At 39.0% G+C, this 23,373-nt stretch overlaps 1 protein-coding gene across 1 annotated transcript; it reads right to left on the minus strand.

Moving 5' to 3' along the window:
• Nucleotides 1-218: 218 nt before the first annotated feature.
• On the minus strand, nt 219-22,531 carry LOC121516357 (probable carboxypeptidase X1). The gene is made up of 14 exons (XM_041797606.1): nt 22,207-22,531; nt 15,646-15,755; nt 15,403-15,542; nt 13,934-14,018; nt 12,245-12,404; nt 12,070-12,161; nt 9,630-9,753; nt 5,391-5,587; nt 5,127-5,306; nt 2,620-2,817; nt 2,445-2,541; nt 1,850-1,989; nt 1,576-1,678; nt 219-563 (listed from the first exon to the last, which is right to left on the minus strand). The coding sequence occupies exons 1-14, from the start codon at nt 22,529-22,531 to the stop codon at nt 244-246; spliced, it is 2,271 nt and encodes a 756-aa protein (XP_041653540.1). The 3' UTR covers nt 219-243.
• Nucleotides 22,532-23,373: the final 842 nt, after the last annotated feature.

Here is a 23,373-nt window from a genome sequence, read left to right on the forward strand (position 1 = left end):
ACTTAAACATCTGAAGACAGAATGTTTCATCCTGCATTAATACAAATTCTAGAAGTGTCCTGAATAATAAACACCCTCTGCTGCTCCACAGCAGGGGGTGAAATTGTTCATTTTTCTGGTATGTGTGTGTAAATCTGTGAAGAAAAGAATAGTGCCCTGAAAATTTTAAAAACTAACAAGAACCCAGTGAGGATGAGTGTCTCTGAACCAAGCCCTGCTTTGTTCCTGTGTCTTCAGTTATCATCAGACTCTTTTTGCTCTTTTAGCAGCAGCAGCAGCCGCTGCAGCAGCACGTTTCTGGTTCATAGCTTTGGTGGAAACTCTGAGCTTGCGCAGGCGGAGCTGTCGTAGCCGGAGCTGCAGGTCTTTAGGTAGTTTTCCCCCCTTTGCTAAAATCTCTTGCAGCCTCTGTTTGGGCATCTTGGTGAGGTTGAAGTCACAGACGGTGGGGTAGAAGTCGTACATGACCTGACAGGTACGGGAGGAGGGGAGGTAGCCCTCTGCACTGACTGTTATTCGGTATTCACCAGGATTCAGCAGACGCCAGTAATCTCCATCAGCAACTAGAAGAGGGAAGGGTTCATTAGGTGAGCAGTGAGCACTTGGGTTACATAAAACAGGTAATACCAAAAAAATGTGTGTGTTAATGACTAGTTAGAATACATCCCAAAATCTGCTACACTCATCAACTTATTCCTGCAATGCAGGATTGCTTTTAAAGACAAAAAAATTTGGCAGCATTTGCAATAAGGCAGTGTTACTCAACCAAAGAGCCAAGTTGTCGAAAAATACCTTTGCAAGAGCCACAATCTAAGTGGTGAAAAGTGGCAAAAGGGGTTAAAGTGGAAATTAAAAAAAAGACAAAGGGGCAAAAAAGGTGAAAAAGCAGCAAAAATGGGTGAAAAGGGGCAAAATAGGCATAAAACACTAAAAACTGCATGAAAATTGGCAAAAATGGGGGAAAAAAGTGCCTAAATAGGTCAGAAAGTGTCAAATATGTACCAAAAAATGAGTGAAAGGTGACTAAAATGGGCAAAAAGCCTGCCCTGAGATCTCTGGCACCACCCTAAGGGGGCCCCGGACCCCAGGTTGGGAACCAGGGACTTAATAGATAATGTTGATTAGATAAGGTAGTTAAACTTTGGTGTAGTCATTAGAGAACAATCAGTAAACGGTTAGATAATTCTATAAAGAAACTCTAGGTTTTTAGTTGTTTGTCATCCTATATCAGTCAATGCTAAATTGTTAATTGATCAGTAGCCATTCATTTGCTGATCATTTGTGTCCTGCAAACTGGATGATCATACCGAGGAGCTCCTCAGTACTAAATCATTATTTAATCATAACCTTTACTTAAAAACAAAATAAAAATTTGTCAACTATTATGCCAATTTTTGTACCCTATTAAGTGTCACCTAAAATTGAAATGTTTAGGTTACAAACCTGACATTTGAAAGGTAAAATCTAGAAGTGCTGAAGAAGGTAAATGAAGCAGTTACCTTTAATAATTTGACTACTGGTTGAATAACTGTTGTTGTTTTTTTCTATAAGAGGATGTATGGTGTGAGACTGTACCTGATCTTATATGATGATCAATATCTTCAACTTTAATTACGGCATCTGGTATACCAGCCTGTGTGTCTTTGTCACGAACCACACCCTTAATTCCACGGTGGACCTAAAGAAAAAAAACATACAAAATAAGCCTACTTACTTCTACTGTTATGATGACCCCACCTTTAATAAAATTATTCAACTGTTTAAAACTATTATAAAATTATAGGGCGGGGACAATTAGATACAGATAAAAAGATGAAAAACAAAGATTAAATCAATAAATCAGGCAGACCTGCTCCATGTAAACCAGCAGAGACTCCCTGTTGTTCTCCCACTCAGTGGGAAGCTCGCTGGCGTGAGGAAATTTATCACAGGACAATTCCACGGTTACCTCAAAGCAGTTTGTGTGGAGGTAGCTGAAGTCATTCATACCTGTGAGGACAGAAAACATATTGCTTCAGTCTTTGGCTTCTTCTTAATGATAGAAAGGGACTCTGAATTAAATGGAATTGAGTAAGCTATTTTACCACAGGGATGCTAACAGAGGAGAAGAGTCTGGCTTGTGAATTAAGGCCCTCTAGTGATGGGAGCACCAGGTACCTTAACCGGTAGAGTTAAACCAGAAGGCAGAAAGTGCTAGTAAGATTAATTAGAATAAAAACGTTTGTTTTTTTTTCGATTGCAGCATCAGGCTGCAACATAACAAAGTTGAGAAAAAAAGCAAAGGGGCTCTGAATACTTTCAGAATACACTGTGGGTACATGGAAAATTCATAGAACAAAACCTGTAGGACTGGCAGGATATAATATTGGAGGGACCAAAATCCCACCAAAGATTTTAGATCTAAATCAGAGTGGATTTATGTTGAGAAACACACACATTCTTACTTCCTGGTACGTTGTGCCACTGAGCTCCATTGATGATGTTGTTGAATCTGAGGAAGTCTTTGTTGTGACACGGCCGCCGGTCTGGGTTAGACATCACCTGGTTAGAAAGGGAACAGAAACACGTGAAGTACAAACATCACTGTAAAATCCTGGCATGTCTATAATGAGGCTTAACCTGATTGGTGCTGGCGTACGCTGTAGCCAACCAGCGGAAGAAGCTCTCATCAGAGGTGGGCGTGTGCTCAGCAGGGGCCCAGTCCCGGGTCATATCAAACGGGTAAGTAACCACAAGCTCTCCTCCATGGAGGTTAGCGCTGAGAACAAACGGGATGTTCTGCATCCAGTTGATCACAGCTCTGGTCTCTGGTGCCACCTGAGGATGGATAACAAGATTCAGTCTAAGAAGTAAAATAAATATTTTATTCCATATTTTACTTATTCATATGCATCATACTTAACTTTAGCTGTTTTTTCTTTTACTATGTGGGATTTTATAGACTGTAAAACTAACTGATGAAGCCTCTTTCCTAAAAGTACAGCCAAGGCAGAATGAATATCTACTGTATTATTTTTAATGACCAGAAGGGGGCGACTTAGCAGCTACATTTGAGAAAAAGTCCATGAGAAAATAGGTGCACTGTGGACTTGATTTATTACCTTGGTAAGTGAGCAGTTAACATTTCTCTAGTGCAGTGGTTTTCATTCTTTTTTAGCCCAAGGTACACCTAAGATCAAGCCAAAATTTCAAGGCACACCAAAACTATATCAATACAAAATAGCCTCTTATATTACAGTAAATTGAGTGCATTAGTTCAGGCAGACCACAGAGTCATCATAGCCCTCATCAGCTGACAGCAAGCTGATTCATTCTAAGCATGCTATTGGCAAATCCCACTCATGCTGCCATATTTAAACTGCTCCTGCCTGTCTATGCTTTGCTGCTCCATCTGCAAGCAACCTCTTATAGCCCCCCTTCACCCCAGCTCCTCCTTTATTCTGTCTCTGACTTTATCAGTGCCATAACTGCAAATAAAGGAAAACTATTTATAACCACACGTCATGTGTGTTTCTTGACAAAGTCCTCCCAACTGAACTTAAGTTATTGTATAGTTGTAGTAACTACTTCTGGTTGTACCCAGCATGGTGGCTGCATGACAGCGCAGGGGTTAGTGCTGTTGCCTCACAGCAAGAAGGTCCCCGGTGCACATCCCGGTCAGGTCCTTTCTATGTGGTTTGCATTTTCTCCCCGTGCACGCCTGGGTTCTCTCTGTGTACTGCCACCACCATTAGGTTAATTGGTAACTCTAAATTGACTGTAGGTGTGGTTGTCTGTCTCTATATGTAAGCCTTGTGATTGACAGGCGACGAGTCCAGGGTGTACCCTGTCTCTCACCCAATGACAGCAGTAACCCCCAACGGGATAAGCAGTAACGAAAATGGATGGATGGATGTGCACAGCACACCAAAACTTGGAGTCTGTCACTTCTTTCAAGTCACCCTGCAGTGTGATGTTCATTTGGTAAATTGTTCCTATTTAGGAAAACCATTGTCCTCAAGTAAAAGTACAGTTATTCTGGTTAAAAGTCACTGAAGTAAAAGTACTGGTCTATAAATCTACTCAAGTTAAAGTAAAAAGTATTTTATTTAAAGTTTACTTTGAGTGCTGAGTAGCTATTGAGTTGTACCTTAGAATATGATCTTTCCTTAGTGGCAAGAACAACAAGGCAATAGATCTCCAACCAGGTTGTTCATGTAAAGTCACACCTCTATGATAAAGTAAAATACCGCTAGACTGACGGTGTTAATTGAGGATATGCACTGACGTCACTTTCAGTACACGAGATGACTCCTCAGTCAGGCTCAGTGGCAAAACAGTCTGACGCACTGCAAGTGGCTTGATGGAAAACCAATGAAAAAGGGAGAGAAAAAGTGACATCAGCTTAAATTATGGATTTTGGGCTCAGTGGAGATCCATACAGTTTCTTTAAGACACAGTGGGCTGTCAACATTGATATGTGGTCTTAAATTGAGTTTCCTGACATTTCAGTTAGGAACACTCTTGTCATATATTTAACCATTTTATTGCAAAATGGATTTACTGTTTTACTTGGTGGAGACAGCTTTGCGCAAAAGATTCTCTCTGGGATAGTCAGTGGCAAGCTTTGACTTTACTTGGAGCACATAGCCCCAAACTCCATATGGATGGATACATTTATGACAATATGCATTGAAAACAATACAGTTTGTTCAAAAGCACGTGATCATAAATGAAAGAATAATCACAAATTTGTGCATTTAGCAAGATAAAGGCTCCTATTTTTTATTTATTTATATAATTTTTAGGGGGAACAATTATTGTCTTCTATTCAAAAAAGGGATACATTTGTTCATTTAAAAAATTATCCAAATTTTGGGTCTTTGGCTGCATCAGGGGGTGTATTTCAAACCCTCTGGACCCCCCCTGGTTATAGGCTCCAAATAGGTCACTTTTGGTTCTATAATACAAAGATGGAAGCAGCAATGATGGAAAAAATAGTCGATGTATGGTGGCAAGGTCTAACTCTTACATGGGGTCTGTATAAAGTTGTTGGGTTGAAACAGTACTAGCGCAAGAATCTTTCTGTGAACCTTTAAAAAATGGAGAAAACACTGCAAAAAGGAAAAATGAAGAGAGAAACTTACAAAAGCATCCTCTGAGGTATACTGTTCTGGGATGGGGAAGTAGTGATTGATGAGTTTGGACTGGTCCGTCTCCAGCTCGATGGCCGTCCACATCACTGAGTTGAGGTCAGCAAAGTTGTGGTTCATGTCGATCCCTTCATAACTGTAACGACCTAATGCCCAGCCTGCCAACTCTGAGCCCTGAGGAGAAGAAAGCTCTTACTATCATGTTTCATGTATTGTCACTAAAACATGGAGATGAAACACAAATGTATTTCCAGGCACCTTTTTATAGGCCATCTCATATCCGTCAGGGTTCATGGAGGGCAGCAGGTGGATACGTGTGTCTTTGATGAGGCGGACGATCCGCTGGTCACCACGTTTGTACTCCTGACACATGTACTGCATCAGGTTGAGGAGAAGCTCTCGACCCAGGACCTCATTCCCATGCATCCCAGCAACGTACCGGAACTCTGGTTCTCCTGCAGGGGGCACCAAAACACAACCACAGAGTTCAGAGCACTGGTCTGGGTGTAGAGCAGCACTTTAACACATTTATCTGGTCATTTAACACAGGGGTTCTCAACCTTTTCAGCCTGTGAACCCTAAAATAAAAGTGCCAGAGACTGGGGGACCCCCACTGTACCTGAGGGTGGCTGAACACAGCCATGCACATTCAAGAATAGTCATGTGCAGACAAGGCTGTCCATTAAGGGGGGATAAAGGGGAGAGCTTTCTGTGGCCCAGCCAAACTGGGGGCCATCAAAATCATGGTCCATTGTAAAGTCAAGCTGTGGTGTTTTATCTTTAACCTGAATGAAAAACACTCTTATCAATTGGATTTTAAAAGTAGCAGAAATGGGCTAGAATTGCCAAAAATTAGATTAAAACAGCAAAAAATAACCAAAAAAATGGCAAAAATGGGTTAAAGTGGCAAAAACAGGCATATTAATTGGTAAAAGGGGATTTAAAATGAGATTAAAAGGTAGGTAAGTGTAATTTTAATATATATATATATATATATTTTTTTTTTTTTTAAGGCAACTGGAGACCCCCTCTCAGTGTTGCATGACCCTCAATGGGGTCCCTACCCCAACAAGGAGAACACCTGATTTAACAAACAAATCTACATTGTAGGTATCATTTAATCAAGACAGAAGTCTAAGACTTGTACAGCCTGTGCTTTAATAATATCTCCTCTACAGACTGACCTCTTTGACCACAGTGAAAGACCTGGATGTGTTTCCTGTTTGTTCTGCATACTCTGCTCTGACAGGCAGCTCTGAAATCTCACACATCCTCCCCATCTCTGTTTATGAGGAGGAGTTTCAGCCACTTCAGTGAGTTTCTCACATGCTGGTTGTGAGGGTGGTCTTACCTTGGTTTGTCCAGACCTGCTTTGTATGCAACCATCAGCTTGTGTGCATAAAACAGTTATTTCGAGTAAGTTTGTCTGGTTTTGCCTTTTGTGTTCTGAAGAATCTGGCCGATAACTGGACACAACAGAGACTGATTCACATATTCATGGCATGGAATATATTTCTCATCCATCTTTTCAGGTGTTTGCTCTTCTTTGAATTCAGAAATGTGGTTCAGTTCAGATAAAACTGCTGCACCCACAGTCTCTTCACCAGCTGCCACTGTTTACAGGCTTGCAGATGCATCAACTACAGCACACTACTGCCTCATTCTCCTCAAATGGAGCTGACTGGTCCCGTCATTCTCTAACAAGGAACACGCTTCAAAGTTTGCGGGACGGACCTGCCTGGTGATGAATGGAGAATCTGGCCAATCCATCAACTTTTCAAGTTGTTTTTTTGGTATATTCTTGTACATTACCTCATCTAACCCAAACTAGACTTACAAAACAAGTAGCCCAACCAAGACAGCAGTACCAGCTATGACAAGGAAAATTCTGTTGGAAAAAACAAAGTACAAAACAGTTTTAAAAACTTACATAACTTTGGAAAAAGGAACAGGCAGAGGAAATTATTTGACTTCTTAAACCAAGTCTGTGTGTTCCAGTTGTAAGCACCAAGAAGGCAGAAAACACTAAAAACACATGGAACATTAGATTGTACCACACCAACACTGGTCTCTGGAAAAGGCTATGAGGTAGACAACAAAATCAGGTCACAGACCGAGAAAAATGTAGCTGGAAAAATATTTTGTTGGTGCCATTATTATGCTATTTTGACCTAAAATGGACATGCCATGAAAAACTCACTTTTTATTATTTTGCACACATGTTTGGGTATACTGAGTTCCAACCAACAAAGTGTAAAATAAGCCTTTGCTCTGCACTAATGTTAGCCACATTCTGCAGGCTAACTTCCCTAAATTCATTCACTGTCACTGTTATCATGTCTGAAATGAACAGTGCTCAGTTTTGACTGTTTTCTGAGAGTAACAGTGAAGTAGTTGCCTTAACACAATTAAGATTTGCATTTAACTGAATCTAAAATTATTCACAGAGAACATAAATACCAAGGTGTTCCCAGGCCAGATGGGAATCTTTATCCCTCTAACAAACTCTAGGTCTAACCAAGGATCTCCTACTGATTGGACTGTATGCAAAAGCACGTAAACTTCAACCAAAAACTTATTTATTGACTGGACTGGTCTTTGCCTTAACCCAAGATTGAACCCACTAGAGCAGGGGTGTCAAACTCAAGGCCTGGGGGCCAAATCCGGCCCGTGGTACAGTTATACCCAGCCTGCAAGATCATATCATATTTGTATTATAACTGGCCAACCAGTATGAGGGCTGTAGATTTCATCCAGTATAAAATTTAAATTTAACCTTTTTGGTTTGAAATCTCTTAATTAAATCATCAAACTTTAATACAGTAAAGATAAAAATAATAAGATAAAAAGTCAAGAATCTGGGAAAATAAGATACATTTGTGTTTTCATTTTATATTTTTAATTTTGCATCCCACAATTCTGACTAAAACTTGTGATACTGGCTTTTTATTTCATATTTAGACCTTTTCAATTCATAATTGTGATTTTTTATCTCATATTTTTACTTTTTAAAATGGCATTTTTAAATTTTAGGTAATATTTTCACCTTTTAAACTCATGATTTTGAATTTGATCCCATGTATTGACCTTTTCAACTCCTAACTAAGACTTCTAATCCCATACTTTAACCTTTAAAACTTGTGATTTTGAATGTATCTCATATTTTGTCATTTTAAACTTATTCTTTAAACGTTTAAACTCATATGTTTACCTCTCAAACTCAGAATTTGGGATTTTATCTAATATTTTGACTTTTTAAACTTATGATTTTGAATTTAGCCTTATATTTTGACCAGTAGAAAAAGTATTTTCGAATTTCTATTTCATATTTTTGCCTTTTTAAAACATTATTTTGACTGTTAATTTAATGTTTTGCCCTTTTTAACTTTTAATTTTGATTTTCTACCTCAGATTTATAATTTTGTAAATTTTATAAATTTATAATTTTGACTTTTTAAAATCTCAAAATCATGTATTATCATTGCTAAGTTTTGTTTCCAGTTTCAGTACTGGTGAAAATCAGTTTGACTGTTATGGCTAAATGTTGACCCTGTTACCCTCTCAGGTTGGACCTAAATTCAGAATCAGACCCCCTGCTGTGATTGAGTTTAACACCCCTGCACTGGAGAGCCAATGAATAAATTTTATTTTTGAAAAAAAAAATGTATTGATATGGGATATTGGAAGACATATAAGCTTTGTTACTGTGATGATCACAGAACCGTCTGAGGGTACACTAAACTCTCCACGGTGAAATACTGTTTTTAGTAAGTCCCTCTATTAAAAAATAGCTCAGAAACTAATGGGTGATGTCAAAGGGATATCCATGGTTTAAACAAGCTGTAATTTATTTTTAGAAGATCGTAGTTGATAACTGAATAAAAACATTAGAAATCTGAACTAAACTCTCCCTCTGCTCCTTTGGCGGGAAAACCTCTCCATGTGGGACGAGCTGAGGAGGCCAAAGACAACATTTTTCCACCTCAAAGCAAACCAAGTGTTACTCTAGTCTGTGCAGGTTTGTGTGTCACACAGTGAAGGACTGTCTGTAGTTTAGGATGGTTTGGATACAGCTACTGTAGAAATCCCCTCTGACCTCTGAGATTACTGTGTGATCACACTGCAGCATCTGTCCTTCATTTGGCTCAGTGATTCCTCTAACTGGAGCAGTGGAAGTATGGTAGTAGTAAGACAGCTGTATATTTAGGTATAATAGTGGTTATTTAAAACCTTCTATTCATAGATTTGTATACTTAACTAAAGTGAGAAAGCACCCCTGGAAAAATCTGCTACTGGTGACTTCAAAGAGTAAAGTAAGCACAAAATATAACTTCAGTCTGAAGCCTTCAAATATGAGAAACAACACATTTTTATCAACTGGATCTCCTACACATTAGAAATAACCCTAAATGGATGTCAGATAAAACTTTTCCCTTTTAACTGTTTAAGTGGTCTAGATTTTAGTCACGCGTCCCAAAAGTTTCCAGTGAGTCTCACCGAGTTCATGTTTTCCAGGGTTGTCAGAGATCTCCATGACGTAGAGCTTCAGCCCCCTGTAGCTCTTTCCTATGCTGTAGATCCGGGTGATGTCAGGACACTCCTCATGCACCGACTTCATCAGCTGGAAAACAGACAAAGTTTTATCATGTGTTATATTATTATAATAGAATAGAATAGAAAAAGGGCTGTTAACATTAAAGTGTTGACTCTTGTGATTACTCATGAAACCTTAATGCATTAAATAAAAAACGCAATTTAATGATATGACTGAGTTTGACCACAACTTGCTCCCGTAGTCCTCCAGTGCGGATGTTTCAGTGCCTGGGGGTTAAGAGGCAAGAGGGTCAGACACATGAGTGTGGAGACAGACCCAGGTCTGCTTAATGGTGATTTTCAATTTAAAAACCTGGCGAATGTTAGTTGGGATAAAACTAAAATTGTGGGTACATGCTGCAGTGATGAACTGTCTTTACACTGAAGCACAGCGAGCCTAAGTTCCACCTTCAGGAAAAGCACGTTTGCTAATGTTAGCAAAGATGCCAACAACACGGGATCAAGCCATGGTCATACCACTCTCTTCACCTGCTTCAGGACAGTTTTTTTCTTCAGCTGCTCAGATAAATCCTGAAAAGTGCTCCAAAACTTGGAGCAAGTCCTCTTTGCTAACAATATTAATCCAGTGTAGAAATCCGCGGTGGAATTGGCAGAGCTGAAGACTGAAAATATGATGCGTTCAGGTAACCTCAATGAATTAGACAACTGTATTCTATATGTTATGAGGTGTTCAAATGTCACAAAGAAATGGGAAAACGTGTTTTTTTGATGAGAAACTTCAATAGATACAGTGTGAATACGTGTTTATATTAGAGGGATATACAATAGATGTGTCAGACTGAATCACAGCTTTTAACTCAAGCACTACTCAGCTAAAACCACCTGTAGTTTAAATATTTGCCCTTATTTTGTCTTTCCACCAAACTATAGAAAGTATTGATAGTGGTATCAATAAGGACTCAGATCAGCACTTTCAATGTGCTGTACATAGAATTAAAAGAATAAAAATAAAACATGACAATAAAACCTTTGAAAATCTAAAAAAATAAAAATATACTTAAACTACTAAAAAATGCTGTGACTTATCATGATTAACCACAACGTAGTGATGTGATTATCTTTATAACTTTTCTAATCGAGTAACAGCACTGGTTATTTTATATTATATTACATTATATTATTTCCCTTGCACCTTTCATTCTAATAGTTTTCTTCCATACATTTTCATACGAGATATTACTATTTATTAAAAAAATCACAGTGTTATGTCTATAGCACTATATATCTATATATTATCTATTTATCGCCGGCATCAGGCCAAAACCTCATATCTCTATTTTTCATGATTTCAATCATTTTTCATTAAAACGGTGCTTTTTCACTCTTTTACATCCATCAGTAGGTTTTAACAAATTTCAAACCCATAGAAAGTTACTGACAGATGCTGACTATGACCAGTCAGTGTTAAATCAACTGAAAAAATATAACATATATAAAATATACCCCTGAAAAGTGTTGATTTGGGAGATAAAAGGGGTTGGAAGAACACAAGCAATATATTGCTTTTTTTTCCTTTCCTTTTCTTTTCTTTTCTTTTCTTTTTTTTTTTTTTTTTTTTTTGCAGCCAGAGAGACAATTTTCAGACCAGAAGGTAGATACTCTGTGCTAGGCCTCAAATTATTGATTTTATATCAGTATGGACAGTCCGTCTCTATCTTCTGTTGTACAGCGGTGATGCTTAATAACTATCCTAAATAAATATGTTTACTCTTATTTATAACAGAAATTTCCAGTTCTGATAAAACTGCTTCTGCAGCTGCATCCAGGCTAATCTCTTTACCAGGGCTGCCGTTGTTTACAGGCTTGAAGTAGCTTCATCTTCCTGTTTCAGCTTAAAGCGCTCAAAGACTTTGCACCAGGTTCATTTTTGACCCACCTACGCATTTAAGGGTTAAATATATGCTCACACATGGAATATGGATGCATGTTTGTTGGGCTGCTCTGACCATCAGATGCAGGACGCTGTCTCTACACAGATCGCTGGTGGTGGCAGCAGAGTGAAGACGCTGCCATGAGGGAGTGAAACCCTCCATAATATTTGTTTTTGGTCAGAGTGAAACCAGACCACACACACACTGTGGGCACTTCACTAGCTTGCTATAAACACAAAAACCTGTCAGTTTTAGAGGGGAGTTTTATTAAAAAAACTATTTCTGGATGGACCTACGAGCAAAAATATGTACATGTGATTGAAGCAACCTCAGATTAGAGACTGTAGAACGAAGCCATTTGAGTCTTCTTTAGAATCACTGTGGTGATCCATGGAAAGTTAGAATCAATGAGATGGATATTAACACCGAAAAATCCTTAGAAGCTGTCTCACCTTTCTCATCTCCTTGTAGTTGTGGTGTCTGAAGTCCAGTTTGTCTCTAGACCCTGCCGGCTGTGTCTGCCATGGGTAGATATTATTTGGATCTATAAAAGAGGAAATATGTAACATTAGAGTTCAACAGTTACTCTTAATAAAGTATTTGTACCTCACATTCGGCCTCCTCTACCTGGGACAGTGCATCCCAACACTTCAGCTCTGAGGCAGATGTCACCCTCTGTGCCGTTCTGGTACCAGGTCTGTGGGTTGATCCGGATGTAACGAGCCACAGTGGAAGCGTTGAAAAGAGCGAGGACAGGAGTCTCTGCATCCTGGTTTCCTTCAAATATCTGCAGCATGAAAAGACATAGATGAATAACAATGTAATAAATTTTCCCTCCTTAATAATTTCATTTTACTCTTTACTCTTTTACTTAAAAAATGCCCTGCCCATGTTGCTAACTTGTTACCTTTAGTACCCAGAGTTCATTTATGAGGTAGATCAGAATAAAGGGCTATTGAGTATTAATCTTTGCCTCGCTGATGCTGATTTCCTTCTTCTTCAGTGCTTAAACCGGCTGAGTTACATGGTCTTTTATCTAAGAATAATGCAAATGTTAAATGAAAGAGTTTCATCATAATCAAACATGAACCCTCATAACTTCAGTTTTCAGAGACGCTAAAGTGGTCGAACAGTGGCAAACAATGGGAGAAAAGTGGCAAAAATGGATGGGAAGGGACTAAAAAATGAGTTAAAGGTGGCATAAACCTGGCAAAAATGAGTGCAAAGTGACAAAAATGAGCAAAAATCAGAAAAAAAGGTGTGAAAAATGGACCAAAAAAATGGCATTTAATTGCAAACGGTAGCTTAAATGTATGAGAAGTGGCAAAAATGTCAAAAAGCAGGATAAAATTGTCAAAAATAGGAGAAAAGTGACAGAAAGAAGTGGCCTTAAAGCGACAACCACTGGGAGAAAAGTAGCAAAACTGGGGTGGAAAAAGTTGCAAAAAAGGGCAGAAAGTGGCAAAAATAGTCCAGAATTGACAAAAACGTTAAAAGTGACCTAAATGGGCAAAAAACAGGAAAAAAAGTGGAAAAATGGGCAAGAAGCATCAGAGAGTGGCAAAATTGGAAATAAGTGGCATTAAAATTGCAAAAGGCAGCTTAAATGAATGACAAGTGGCAAAATAGAGGTGAAAAGGGGGCAAATGGATGAAAAGGGGCAAAATAGGCAAAAAAGCCAAAAGAAGGATAAAAGTGTTGAGAAATTGTGAAAACTGACAAAAAGAAGTGGCAAAAATGGGTTAAAAGCAGCAAACACTGGGAGAAAAGTGGCAAAAATAGTCCAACAGCGTCAAAAATGTGGCAAAAAATGAGTGAAAAGTGACTTAAATGAGCAAAAAGCAGAAAAAAGGTGGGAAAATGGGCAAAAAAATCACAGTTGCAAAATTGGAAATAAGGCATTTAACTGCAAAAGGCTTACATCTTTAATGGATGAGAAGTGGCAAAAAAGGCAAAAGAGGGGGCAAAATGGGCTAAAAGCAGTAAAAATGGAATCAAAGTAGAAAAATTGCAAATAAGGGAAATGGAACAGACAAAAATGGAGGCTGACAATTAAGTTTCTTAAATAAAGCCTACTGTGTAAGTGTGGGAAACAAACTGATAAATGTGACTTGCAATGGATAATGCCTGAGGCCAAATTTTCCTTTTTAAGGTTTTCTTGGGGAATAATAGTTCAATTTAGACACAAAAGAGCCACAAATCATCACAAAAGAGCCACATGTGGCTCCAGAGCCACCGTTGAGGATCACTAGGCCAGAGTATCAAAACAGCGGGTAAATTTGAAAGTGAAAGTAGAAAAGCGCAACATTTACTCACGGCCTCTTTGGTTCCGTTCATGCACGGCTTCCAGACCAGCGAGTCATTGCTGAACTGTACCTTGTAGGTGTGCACCACGTCCCAACTGAGTGAACAAAACACATTTAGATCTTCAGTACCTTGTTAACTCACCAGACACACATAAGAGCCTTACAACAGAGCATCACTCCCATTAAAAGACCCTGATCCACCATGATTATCTTCCTTTTATTTTTAATTCTACTTAAAAGTCAAATCAAAGGAGCAAACACAGGTCAAACAGGAATCTGTTATCTATGCGTCGTCCAAGCAGACAAACAGAACAACGTTACTATAGCTGTTGCATTTGAAGACTGTAAGACTGTGTTTTGTGGAATTATTATCGTACCCCTTGGAGGGTCATGTACTCGGGGGTCTGGGGGCTATTGTGGCCAGCCATGAGATCTCTGTATGATCAAGCTGAGAGCTGTGCCCACCTTCTTGGCCTCCAACAGAGTTGCCCCTTAGCACTGGTTTTATAGTTTGGTTACCTCAGAATTCACTCTCAGACTTCTGCAGATGATGGGGTTTTGTTGACTTCTTTGGGATCTTGTGCTAGACTGATGGAGCTGAGCCGATGCTGAGCTGATCTACATTCCAACCCTCATCTATGGTCATGAGCTGTGGGTACTGACCAATAGAATGAGACTGTGGATATAAGCAGTTGAAATGAGACAATGGAGGGCAACAGGGCTCAGCCTGAGAGATAACACATTCAAGACATTCAGAGAGAAATTGGAGCAGAGGCCAGTCGAGATGGTTCTTTGATTTGATCAGGATGGTTTCTGGTCTCACAGTGGGGCTGGGGTTAGAGCTGTTGCCTCACAGCAAGAAGGTCCCTGGTTCACTTCCTGGTCTGGGCCTCTCTGTGTGGAGTTTGTATGTTCTCCCTTCTGTGGGTTCTATCTGGGTTCTCCGGCTTCCTGCCACCACCAAAAACATGCTCTTTAGATTAATTGGTGACTCTAAATTGGCTGTAAGTGTGGATGTGACCATGCCTGTCTCTATATGTCAGCCCTGCAATTGACTGCTGACCAGTCCAGGGTTCACCCTGCCTCTTGCCCAATGGCAGCTGGGATAGGCTCCAGCCCCCTGCAACCCCCAATGGGATTAGTGGTATGGAAAATAGATGGATGGTTTCTGGTAGCCTCCCTTTGGAATTCTTCCAGTACATCCAAGTGGGAGGAGACTTCATGGCAGGCCTAGAACTTGCTGGAAGGTTTCTATAACCTTCTGGCCTGGGAACACCTTGGGACAGGAGGAGCTGGTAAATGTCCCTAGGGAGAGGGGTGTTTGGGCAAACTTGCTTAGCCTGCTGACAGCTGCCTCTTTCAGTAGGTGTTTAAAAGTGTCAAGGTTTTGGGTAGAATATCATTTATAGAGCATTTTTAAAAAGGTACATTTCCCAGATCTCCCTTGAACACTCAATCATCTCAGCTTTAATAACTGACCTCCAGATGGAGTTCCGTCCCTGCAGGATGACCCCTGTGAAGCGAGTGAGTTGCAGAGCATCGACCTCAAGCCACTGCTTCTTGTCTTTGTACTGAGCACACCAGGCTCCATCGTAGATATCTCCATCCTCGATCCCAGACTGTGACACACATGTACAAGCAGGAATAACAAAGGCACACATAGATGTTGTTCATAGTGTGTTCAGATTGCATATCTGGATTGCTGTTAGCCTGTGATCATACCTGGATGTTGAGCCGTCCTCGGTGGGGTCCCAGACCTCTGCGCTTATAGGACGATGCTCTCAGCTGGGTGTCTCTGACCCTGAGTGACTCCAGACCCAGCGGAGGGCATTCTGATAGAGTAAACAGGCATTATTCACCATTTTATTAGTGTTATGGTGAAGCAAAGAAGCATACTTTAATGGGCAATTTACAGAGCTTGAAGAGAAAAGGAAACACTAACCGCAACTAAGCCAATGAGGCAAAGCATGGAGCAGAGCAGGAAATAGAGAAAGCATGAGATTATTAGAGAGGGTGAGCTGTTTCTAAACTTGTCCAGCGTCCTCTGCTGCCATATTAAAACCCCAGACAGGCTCTCGTTGTCTGGAGAGTTCAGCTGGGTTCATACAGTCTCTTCCTGCCAGGAGTCTTTATTGGCTGCTAAAAAGTTTCTGGCTAAGGTATAGAAGTGGGGAATCGATGCTAAATGTAGGTGGCATTTCATTTGAACACCTCTTTCCCCATTTTGCCTTGTAGTCCAGCCAGATCTCTGCTGTCTCACAGAGTTAGTCAGATGTAAGGAGAACTCTTTGTAATGTCTTTGTTGCTGGTGGATTCCTGCCAAACCACAAAGGACTGAAGCTGAGCCAGAGAGACCCGGCAAGGTCAGAGAAGAGAAAACTCAATTTGTGTACAGTGAGGAAGCCCCAAACTCAGCTGATTATCTGGGACAATACATTTCACAGGAAGAGAAAATAAATCAGTTCAATGGTGGGGGAGAGGTTGAAGCACTCAATGGTACTTCAATGAAAAACAAGGACAAATACTGTGTTGTGATGAGAGGCTATTTTGTGTCTTCTTTGTTCTTTACATGGAACTGATGTCCTGGTATTTTGTCCACAAATTAGATTTCAAGGCGCACATCTCAGTCTGTACTTGAACCTACTGGAACTGGGTTCCCCCTGCCCCATCCATCCTTCTGCAGCAGAGGTTTTAAAACTTGTTAAGCCAAATCTGATTCAAACCCAAGCAGAAATACCCTCTGTAGCACACTTCAGCATCTTCAGTTGTATATTTGTATATTGCTACAAATTCCCATGGCACACAGTGTTGCCACAAGGGACACAATTAGGAAACCACTGTAAATCAGTGTCAACAAGTATGTGATTGACCTTAAAATTAAACCCGGTAAAGTCAGCTGTATCATATCTAATACATGATTTTGTGAGACATCTGTCTAATCAATATGATCAATAATTTCAAATAAAATAAAATAAATGTCCCTGTTCCAAAAAATTAAAATTTTCTGGCTACTGTTTGAGGTTACAGAGTAAGGATGTACACATTCATGTAAAGTGGATCAAGTCTGGTACATACGAGATAATGTTGCTGATTTTGAGCCTGATTCCCCACGTCAGACCAAAGTTAGTGAGCACCCAATTACTGGATGGTTCTAAAGATTATCTCCTCAGATTTTCCTGTGGTGTGACGTGTGTTAAGATTGATTTTACTCATCCCGCTCAGAGCCACCTGGATTTAAAACTGTAAATTCAAAACATGTTCCATTTATGATCAGGCTAAGCATGCCCTCTGTGGATTGTTATACCAAATGGAACGATAGCCAATCAGGAAGCAAGCTGACTGAGGGAGGAGGCACAACAAACACAGCCATTGGGGCAATTGTACGATTTAAATACAGACAATTTTTATGTCTGTTGTGCCAGTAGCTTTTTCAGTTAACAGAAGACAACAAGCCAGAGACTACAGCAGTTTACAGCAGCAGTCCAGTTACAGCAGCAGTCCATCGTTAGGTGTATTGACACTTATTATGAAGGAAATTTTGGTCCGGGCCATACTGTGAAGGTACAAAATATAAACTATTAAAATATATGAAGGGTTAAGTTAAAGTGAAATGACTGATTCTAAAAACCACTTTGAAAAGTTAAAGTGCACAGAAAAGCTACTCAGTCATAGTAACATGGGTTAATGTCATTAGCTTCTTTCCACCTTTGCTTTATTCCCCACCAGTCCCCACCGGTTTCTCTGCATCTTTTCCCTCTCTGTGATTTATGATGTATATGGAGGAGACACTCTGTGTTATAAACACATTTTCTCAGCCTGGTTAATTTCCTTTCCAGCACACATATATCAGTACATATGCATAAACATGAGCTTGTAGAACATGAGAAATGTTACACAAACATCTGCAAAGCAAATACACAGAGCAGCTGGTGTGCTAAATGAAGCTCTCTGGAGGCTGAAATATGGACATGAGAACCAAACAGACTCAGAGAACACACAGATTAACTGTTAACTTGATAAAAGGGTGTGTAGTTACGAGGAATGACTTTAGAAGTATAGAAGCAGTATCCAAGCCAAATAAAATATCACACTACATGTATGAATATTGACACTGCTGTGATGATTTAGATGACTGAATCACAGCAGTGCTGACATTCATTAGTCACTCCTTCTCCTTTGATAATGCTTATTTCCCACCTTTTTGACCAACAATCTCCCTATTTTATGTAATCTGTCTCATGATTTTATGACTGTAACCATTTTATTTAATGCCATCTCTGCACAATATTAAAGCACAAGTCAGTGGAAGTATAATAATGTAAAGAAAATCTCACTAACAGTTGAAGAGAGTAAAATATTTCACAAAAAGCATGATCCACCTCACAGTGGTGATGAAGTGGCTGCAGCAGTATCTGCACAGTGTTAGTATTAATGCAAAAGCTTCTCCAGTATGAAAAGATGATCATAGACTCATTTGTGAGTCTGTAAGCAGCAGATTAAACTGGTTTACTTTTATTATCCAGGTTTGGTTTGGATGTACAGTATGTGCTGTCTCAGGATCAGGGCCATGTGAATCAGAAAACCAGCAAATAGTTTAATTGTCTGAAGATTACCATGTGGGTTTGCCTAAGCAGAAAATTCAGTGAGCCTCTAATCTTTTTATTTAAGCCTTAAAAATTTAATTCCAATACTACTGATGGTTTAAAAACACTTTAAGGCCCACTGAAATGTCCTGACACAGCAAACCCCACGTGAAGAGTAGTGAACAGCTAAAACTATTTGCCTCTAATATCTGATACATGTCTGACTGACATACTGTGTACATCCAGGCTCATCTCCATACATACGTGGGACCGTCTCCTTATCCGCTGACTTGCTCACACTTTGTTTGACCTTAGGTTTGGGTTTCTTAACCACCTTTGGCTTCTTGGTGATTCGTTTGGATTTCTTCAGGATCTTTTTGGACTTCTTTGCTACCTTAACTCTCCTGGTCGACCTCCTTTCTAGAAGAATGCAAACCATTCAATGCACACCTTGAGACCAGACCTCTTGTAGCAGGCATGTTTATAGAACACAAATCTATATAATCTGTTACATCTACAGAAAACAATCTGACATTTTAATAAAAGAAAAAGAGATATTTATGCACACCAGAAGAAGACACACCTCCATACTAGTTTTCTATTGGTAAGTCATACACTTTGGCAGTTTTCTTACACTCTCTATTTATCTCTCTATCTTGAGATAACAAGCCTTGTCCTTTGCATGAGATCTCAACTCAATAAAATACAAGATTACTCAGGTTGTCAGGACTGATTGCATTAATTGCAATTAATTAAGGTCCATAATTAGTGCACACATTTATTTTAATTGTAAATAATCCCATGCTTACTGTCCCTTTCAGCTTGGCTAATCCACGTCTGCATCTCCCTGCAGCCACAGAGATGTAAAATAAGTCCACCACTGCTCCATAAAGTCTCATTTCACTTGAAAAGATGTAGAGACAGTTCAGTGGATAAGTCAAGAGTCATTTATATCTTGTGTTATCACGTATTTACGTTTTACTGTTCCATTATTTCCATATTTCAAAAGTTACTTTTTCTGTGGATAAGTTCATCTTTGATCTACCCACATTCTCATTTTCTTTCAAAATAAAAGCAAGTCTGTATCCAAACAGGAAGTCAATTACTCAGCTTTAAATCCGAAATAGTGGAATTACAAAATGGGACAAAAAGGGGGGATTCATTGTAAATAAAATTTTAATTTTGACAGTCCTGATTAAGATTTTTCAATTTGAAAATGGAACATCTTTCAATTACTCCAAAACATTTTTAATATCCCAGTATAAAACTATAGCTTGGTAAGGCTGTGATGGCTTCATTTTCATTTTGTTGTGCATGCTAAGTTGGCTTTGCTACAGTGCCAGCATTTATCACCCATGTCTCACACGACTGATACACATGCCTCAAGCACATAAAGTAGAGCAAAGAAGGCTGGCGTATTTTTTTTTCGTGAGCCCTGCACATCTCTTAGCCAAAATAGACGGTAAAATGATAACTAGAGCGCCATGTTTACCTTGTTTAAGCAGATATGTATGTCCAAACTGGTAGAACATGTCACAGCCAAGATAAAAAGCACAGTTTCACATTCAGTTAGTCATTTATCTTGTTTACTGTTCCCTATTTTCCTTTTCAATCCATAACAAGCTCCTTTTTTCTGAAATAAAGTTTAAGTTCTAATCTTTGGTCTGCTAATAAAAGACCTATATCCAATCAGGAAGTCCATTACCCTTAGTTTAAGACAACAGATCATTCCAAGATGACAATTACTATTTTTAGTTATGAAATAGTGGAGTTTCTAATGTGATATAAAGGATGTGATTAATGTCAATTACCTGCAGAAATTCTGAGATAAATCAGGATTTAAAATTATCATCTTTGACAGCCTGAATAACACCAAAAGTAACAATCTTCAAAACAAACAAACAAACAAACAATCAAACAAACAAAAAACCCATTATCCCTGCTCATGGGAAAATGGTGTAAAATAAAATGTATGGATATATGACCACTTGCAGCTTCCATAGATACCACTGACTTATCTGTCTGTTTAAATCCCCTGTAAAGTGAAAATAAATCTTTATTTTAGGGTTTTTTGTATGACAGGTCACTGTGTTATGAACCCCTAGTTCAAATTTCAGTCAAATAAAACATCTCTAAATTTATCAAATTAAACAAACATTAAACAAAATCATGAAAAAGGAGGCAGTAAAATCTGCTCCAGGATGGTGTGGGCGTGTCTGTTGAATAAGCTGAAGCCATGCCCACTCAGGAAAAATAAGATCCTCTCAGATTAAAAAAAAAAAAAATTACATTCTGAATCGAGGAAAGCTCTCATGCCATAAGCCTGCCTCTTGACCTTATGAATAGAGCAAAGCGGCCAGAGAAGAGACAAAGTCTGTTTTCTTGCTCAAATCTCTGTTATGATGGTTTAAATGATCCATAGACCTCTGTGGCTAATAGATTTGGCAAATTTACCTCACAATGAACAAATAAACAGCATTTAAATCCTTAAAACTGTTTGATTTCAAACTTGAGAGCAGTTTTAACTAATGAATAATCAACTGTGATGAGTTGAGTTGAGTTCAAACTAAAAGATGTGAAAAGAACAACAGCAGCACTACCCAGGTTGCATTGCACAAAAATGGCTGCCTAAATGGAAAACTATTTTAATTTTTTTCCCAAAATGAACAAATCTAGTGTGTCTCTTTATGCAGCATTCACTAGAAGACACTAATGTTAAATGTATAAAAACTTCATACATGCAGGATTCCTAATCAACAAATATCTTTAATACCATTAGCATCAATACTGAGGACACAGCAAGCAGCACAAACATGAGGCTGAAGTTATGTAACTGCTGTTGAGTTTGAGGTTTTGGCTTCAGAAATGTACATCTGTTTACATTAAAGCCCCTATCCTGCAGCCACACATCCTCTGAATGTAAGGCTGAATTTCTGCTTGAATGAGCGACTCAGACAGACTGGTTTAAGGAGTGTGAGGGGTCTTGTTCCCATGTTATTTTTTTCACACAGCCCATCTGGTTTTCATCATTAGAAAACACACAGCTAAAACGTCTCTGAGCATGCAGGGTAAGAGTGGAACATCCTCCCCCAACGCTCGGACACTGACTCTCTGACCGCAGATATGCAGAGACCCACAGGCTCTGTTACACTCCCACAACCTAGGTTGGGCTCTGAATGATTATTTAACATGACTTTATTTAGTTTCTTAAGTTTTATCAAAAACTAAAACTGCTTAAGAAATCTATAATGGACATATTTGGGGCCAATCAGAGGGATCTGAGGAATATTTCTTATTTCCAGAGACCCATCAGCCCTGATTTTGTTGTTTTCTTTAATTCATTCTCTCCTCAATTAAATGTTCAGTAACATGGGAAGCTATGTTTGTTTGCCTGGTAACTCTACCCACATGGCTTTTACTGTTCATGGGAAAAAGTAACGAGTCACATTTCAGAGCAGAAATCAGATTTTAGAGATGTGTGGCTGCTCTTTTCAAACATGAAGAAATAAAGAGATTAAGATTTTAATAATACCCCACATTAAAACCTATAAAATGAAAATTATCTAACTGTAAAGAGTTTTATAGATTCATTCATTTTTCACTTTTAAACACATTGTGTATTTCTACATAAATGTGAACATTCCAGTGAAGATACAACAAAAAATAATATTTTTTTCCATATAACATAATATCTACTCACCTAACTCCAAAGGACCTTCTTCTTCTTCCTCTGCAGGTTTTCCTGGATTTTCTTTCTCCACCTTTCTACCTCCATCTTTACTCACATGTCCAGTAGCTGTGATGGTTTTTGGAGGTTTGGTTGTTGACTTGCCATTAGCAGTTGTGAATCCTGTGGTGGGAACTTCAGTGGAGTTGGTTTTCCCTGCAGAAAAAAGGCTCTCAGTTGTAGTTAAAGTAGTCCATGAAGCCACAGTAGCTGTGGCATTAGTAGGAGAGGCTGATATGATGATACAAGATCCACAGTGCAGGAATAAGATCAGGATGAAGGGCACAACTTCTGCCATTGTAATCCTTCTCTGCAGAACTCCCTATGACACTAACTCATTCAGCCTCCCTGACCAGCTATGTGACACCAGCAAGGCAGCCACTACACTGCAAATACAACTTCCAGGCACAGGTTTACAAAATAAAAGCCCTGCTGCTGTAGAGTTGTAGTGCTCAATCTTGCCCTAATCAGAAGCCACAATCCAAAAAACGTCTCTTTCTAACATGAAAGCTATGAGCATTTTGGAATGTAGAGTATTATACTTTATCAAGGAATGAGACGGATTATTTATACTGCAATTATGGATGGGGATTGGTCAGTTTAATTGATAGTCCTTAACTTTCTGAGTCCTTGTCATTGTAAATATCAATATTTTTTTCAAATATACAGCACATACATAAAGTATTCACACCTCCTTCACTTCATGCTATAGATTCTCATTAATCTACACTCAGTACTCCATCATGACAAAGTAAAAAACTGATTTTTTTGCAAATTTATAAAGACTATAAAACTGACACGTCACACTGACGTAAGCATTTTCATAGTTTGCAAGATGAGGGAAACAAGAATTTTAGCATTGGATAGCTATATTTAACTAATGGGACTTACTAAAAGTTTGGGATTATTTACCAACACTAGGAGGAAGAAGATTATTCTGCAGGAGCTAATATTGGCCCATGTGTCTTTATGCTACTTGGATCAGGAGCCAAAGTTAACAGTCTGTTCTTTTTTTTAAAAGAAATTCCAACCCAGTGATGATCAAAGGTACTACATTTCAGTTGAATTTGCTATGCAGTGCTGATTTGTAAGGAGGTTGTGCTCCTATTTTGAAGAGCTCATCTACATTTGTGCAGCAGT

This window comes from Cheilinus undulatus, linkage group 10 (genome assembly GCF_018320785.1).
Source record: "Cheilinus undulatus linkage group 10, ASM1832078v1, whole genome shotgun sequence".
In the NCBI taxonomy this organism is placed as follows: domain Eukaryota; kingdom Metazoa; phylum Chordata; class Actinopteri; order Labriformes; family Labridae; genus Cheilinus; species Cheilinus undulatus.

Coding starts and splice junctions, on each gene's coding strand:
- LOC121516357 (XM_041797606.1), bottom strand. CDS start 22,531: ATGGCAGAAGTTGTGCCCTTCATCCTGATCTTATTCCTGCACTGTGGA. Junction 12,162..12,244: donor GTTGGGATGCACTGTCCCAG/GTAGAGGAGGCC, acceptor CCTCTTTTATAG/ATCCAAATAATATCTACCCA. Junction 5,307..5,390: donor ATGAGATGGCCTATAAAAAG/GTGCCTGGAAAT, acceptor TCTTCTCCTCAG/GGCTCAGAGTTGGCAGGCTG.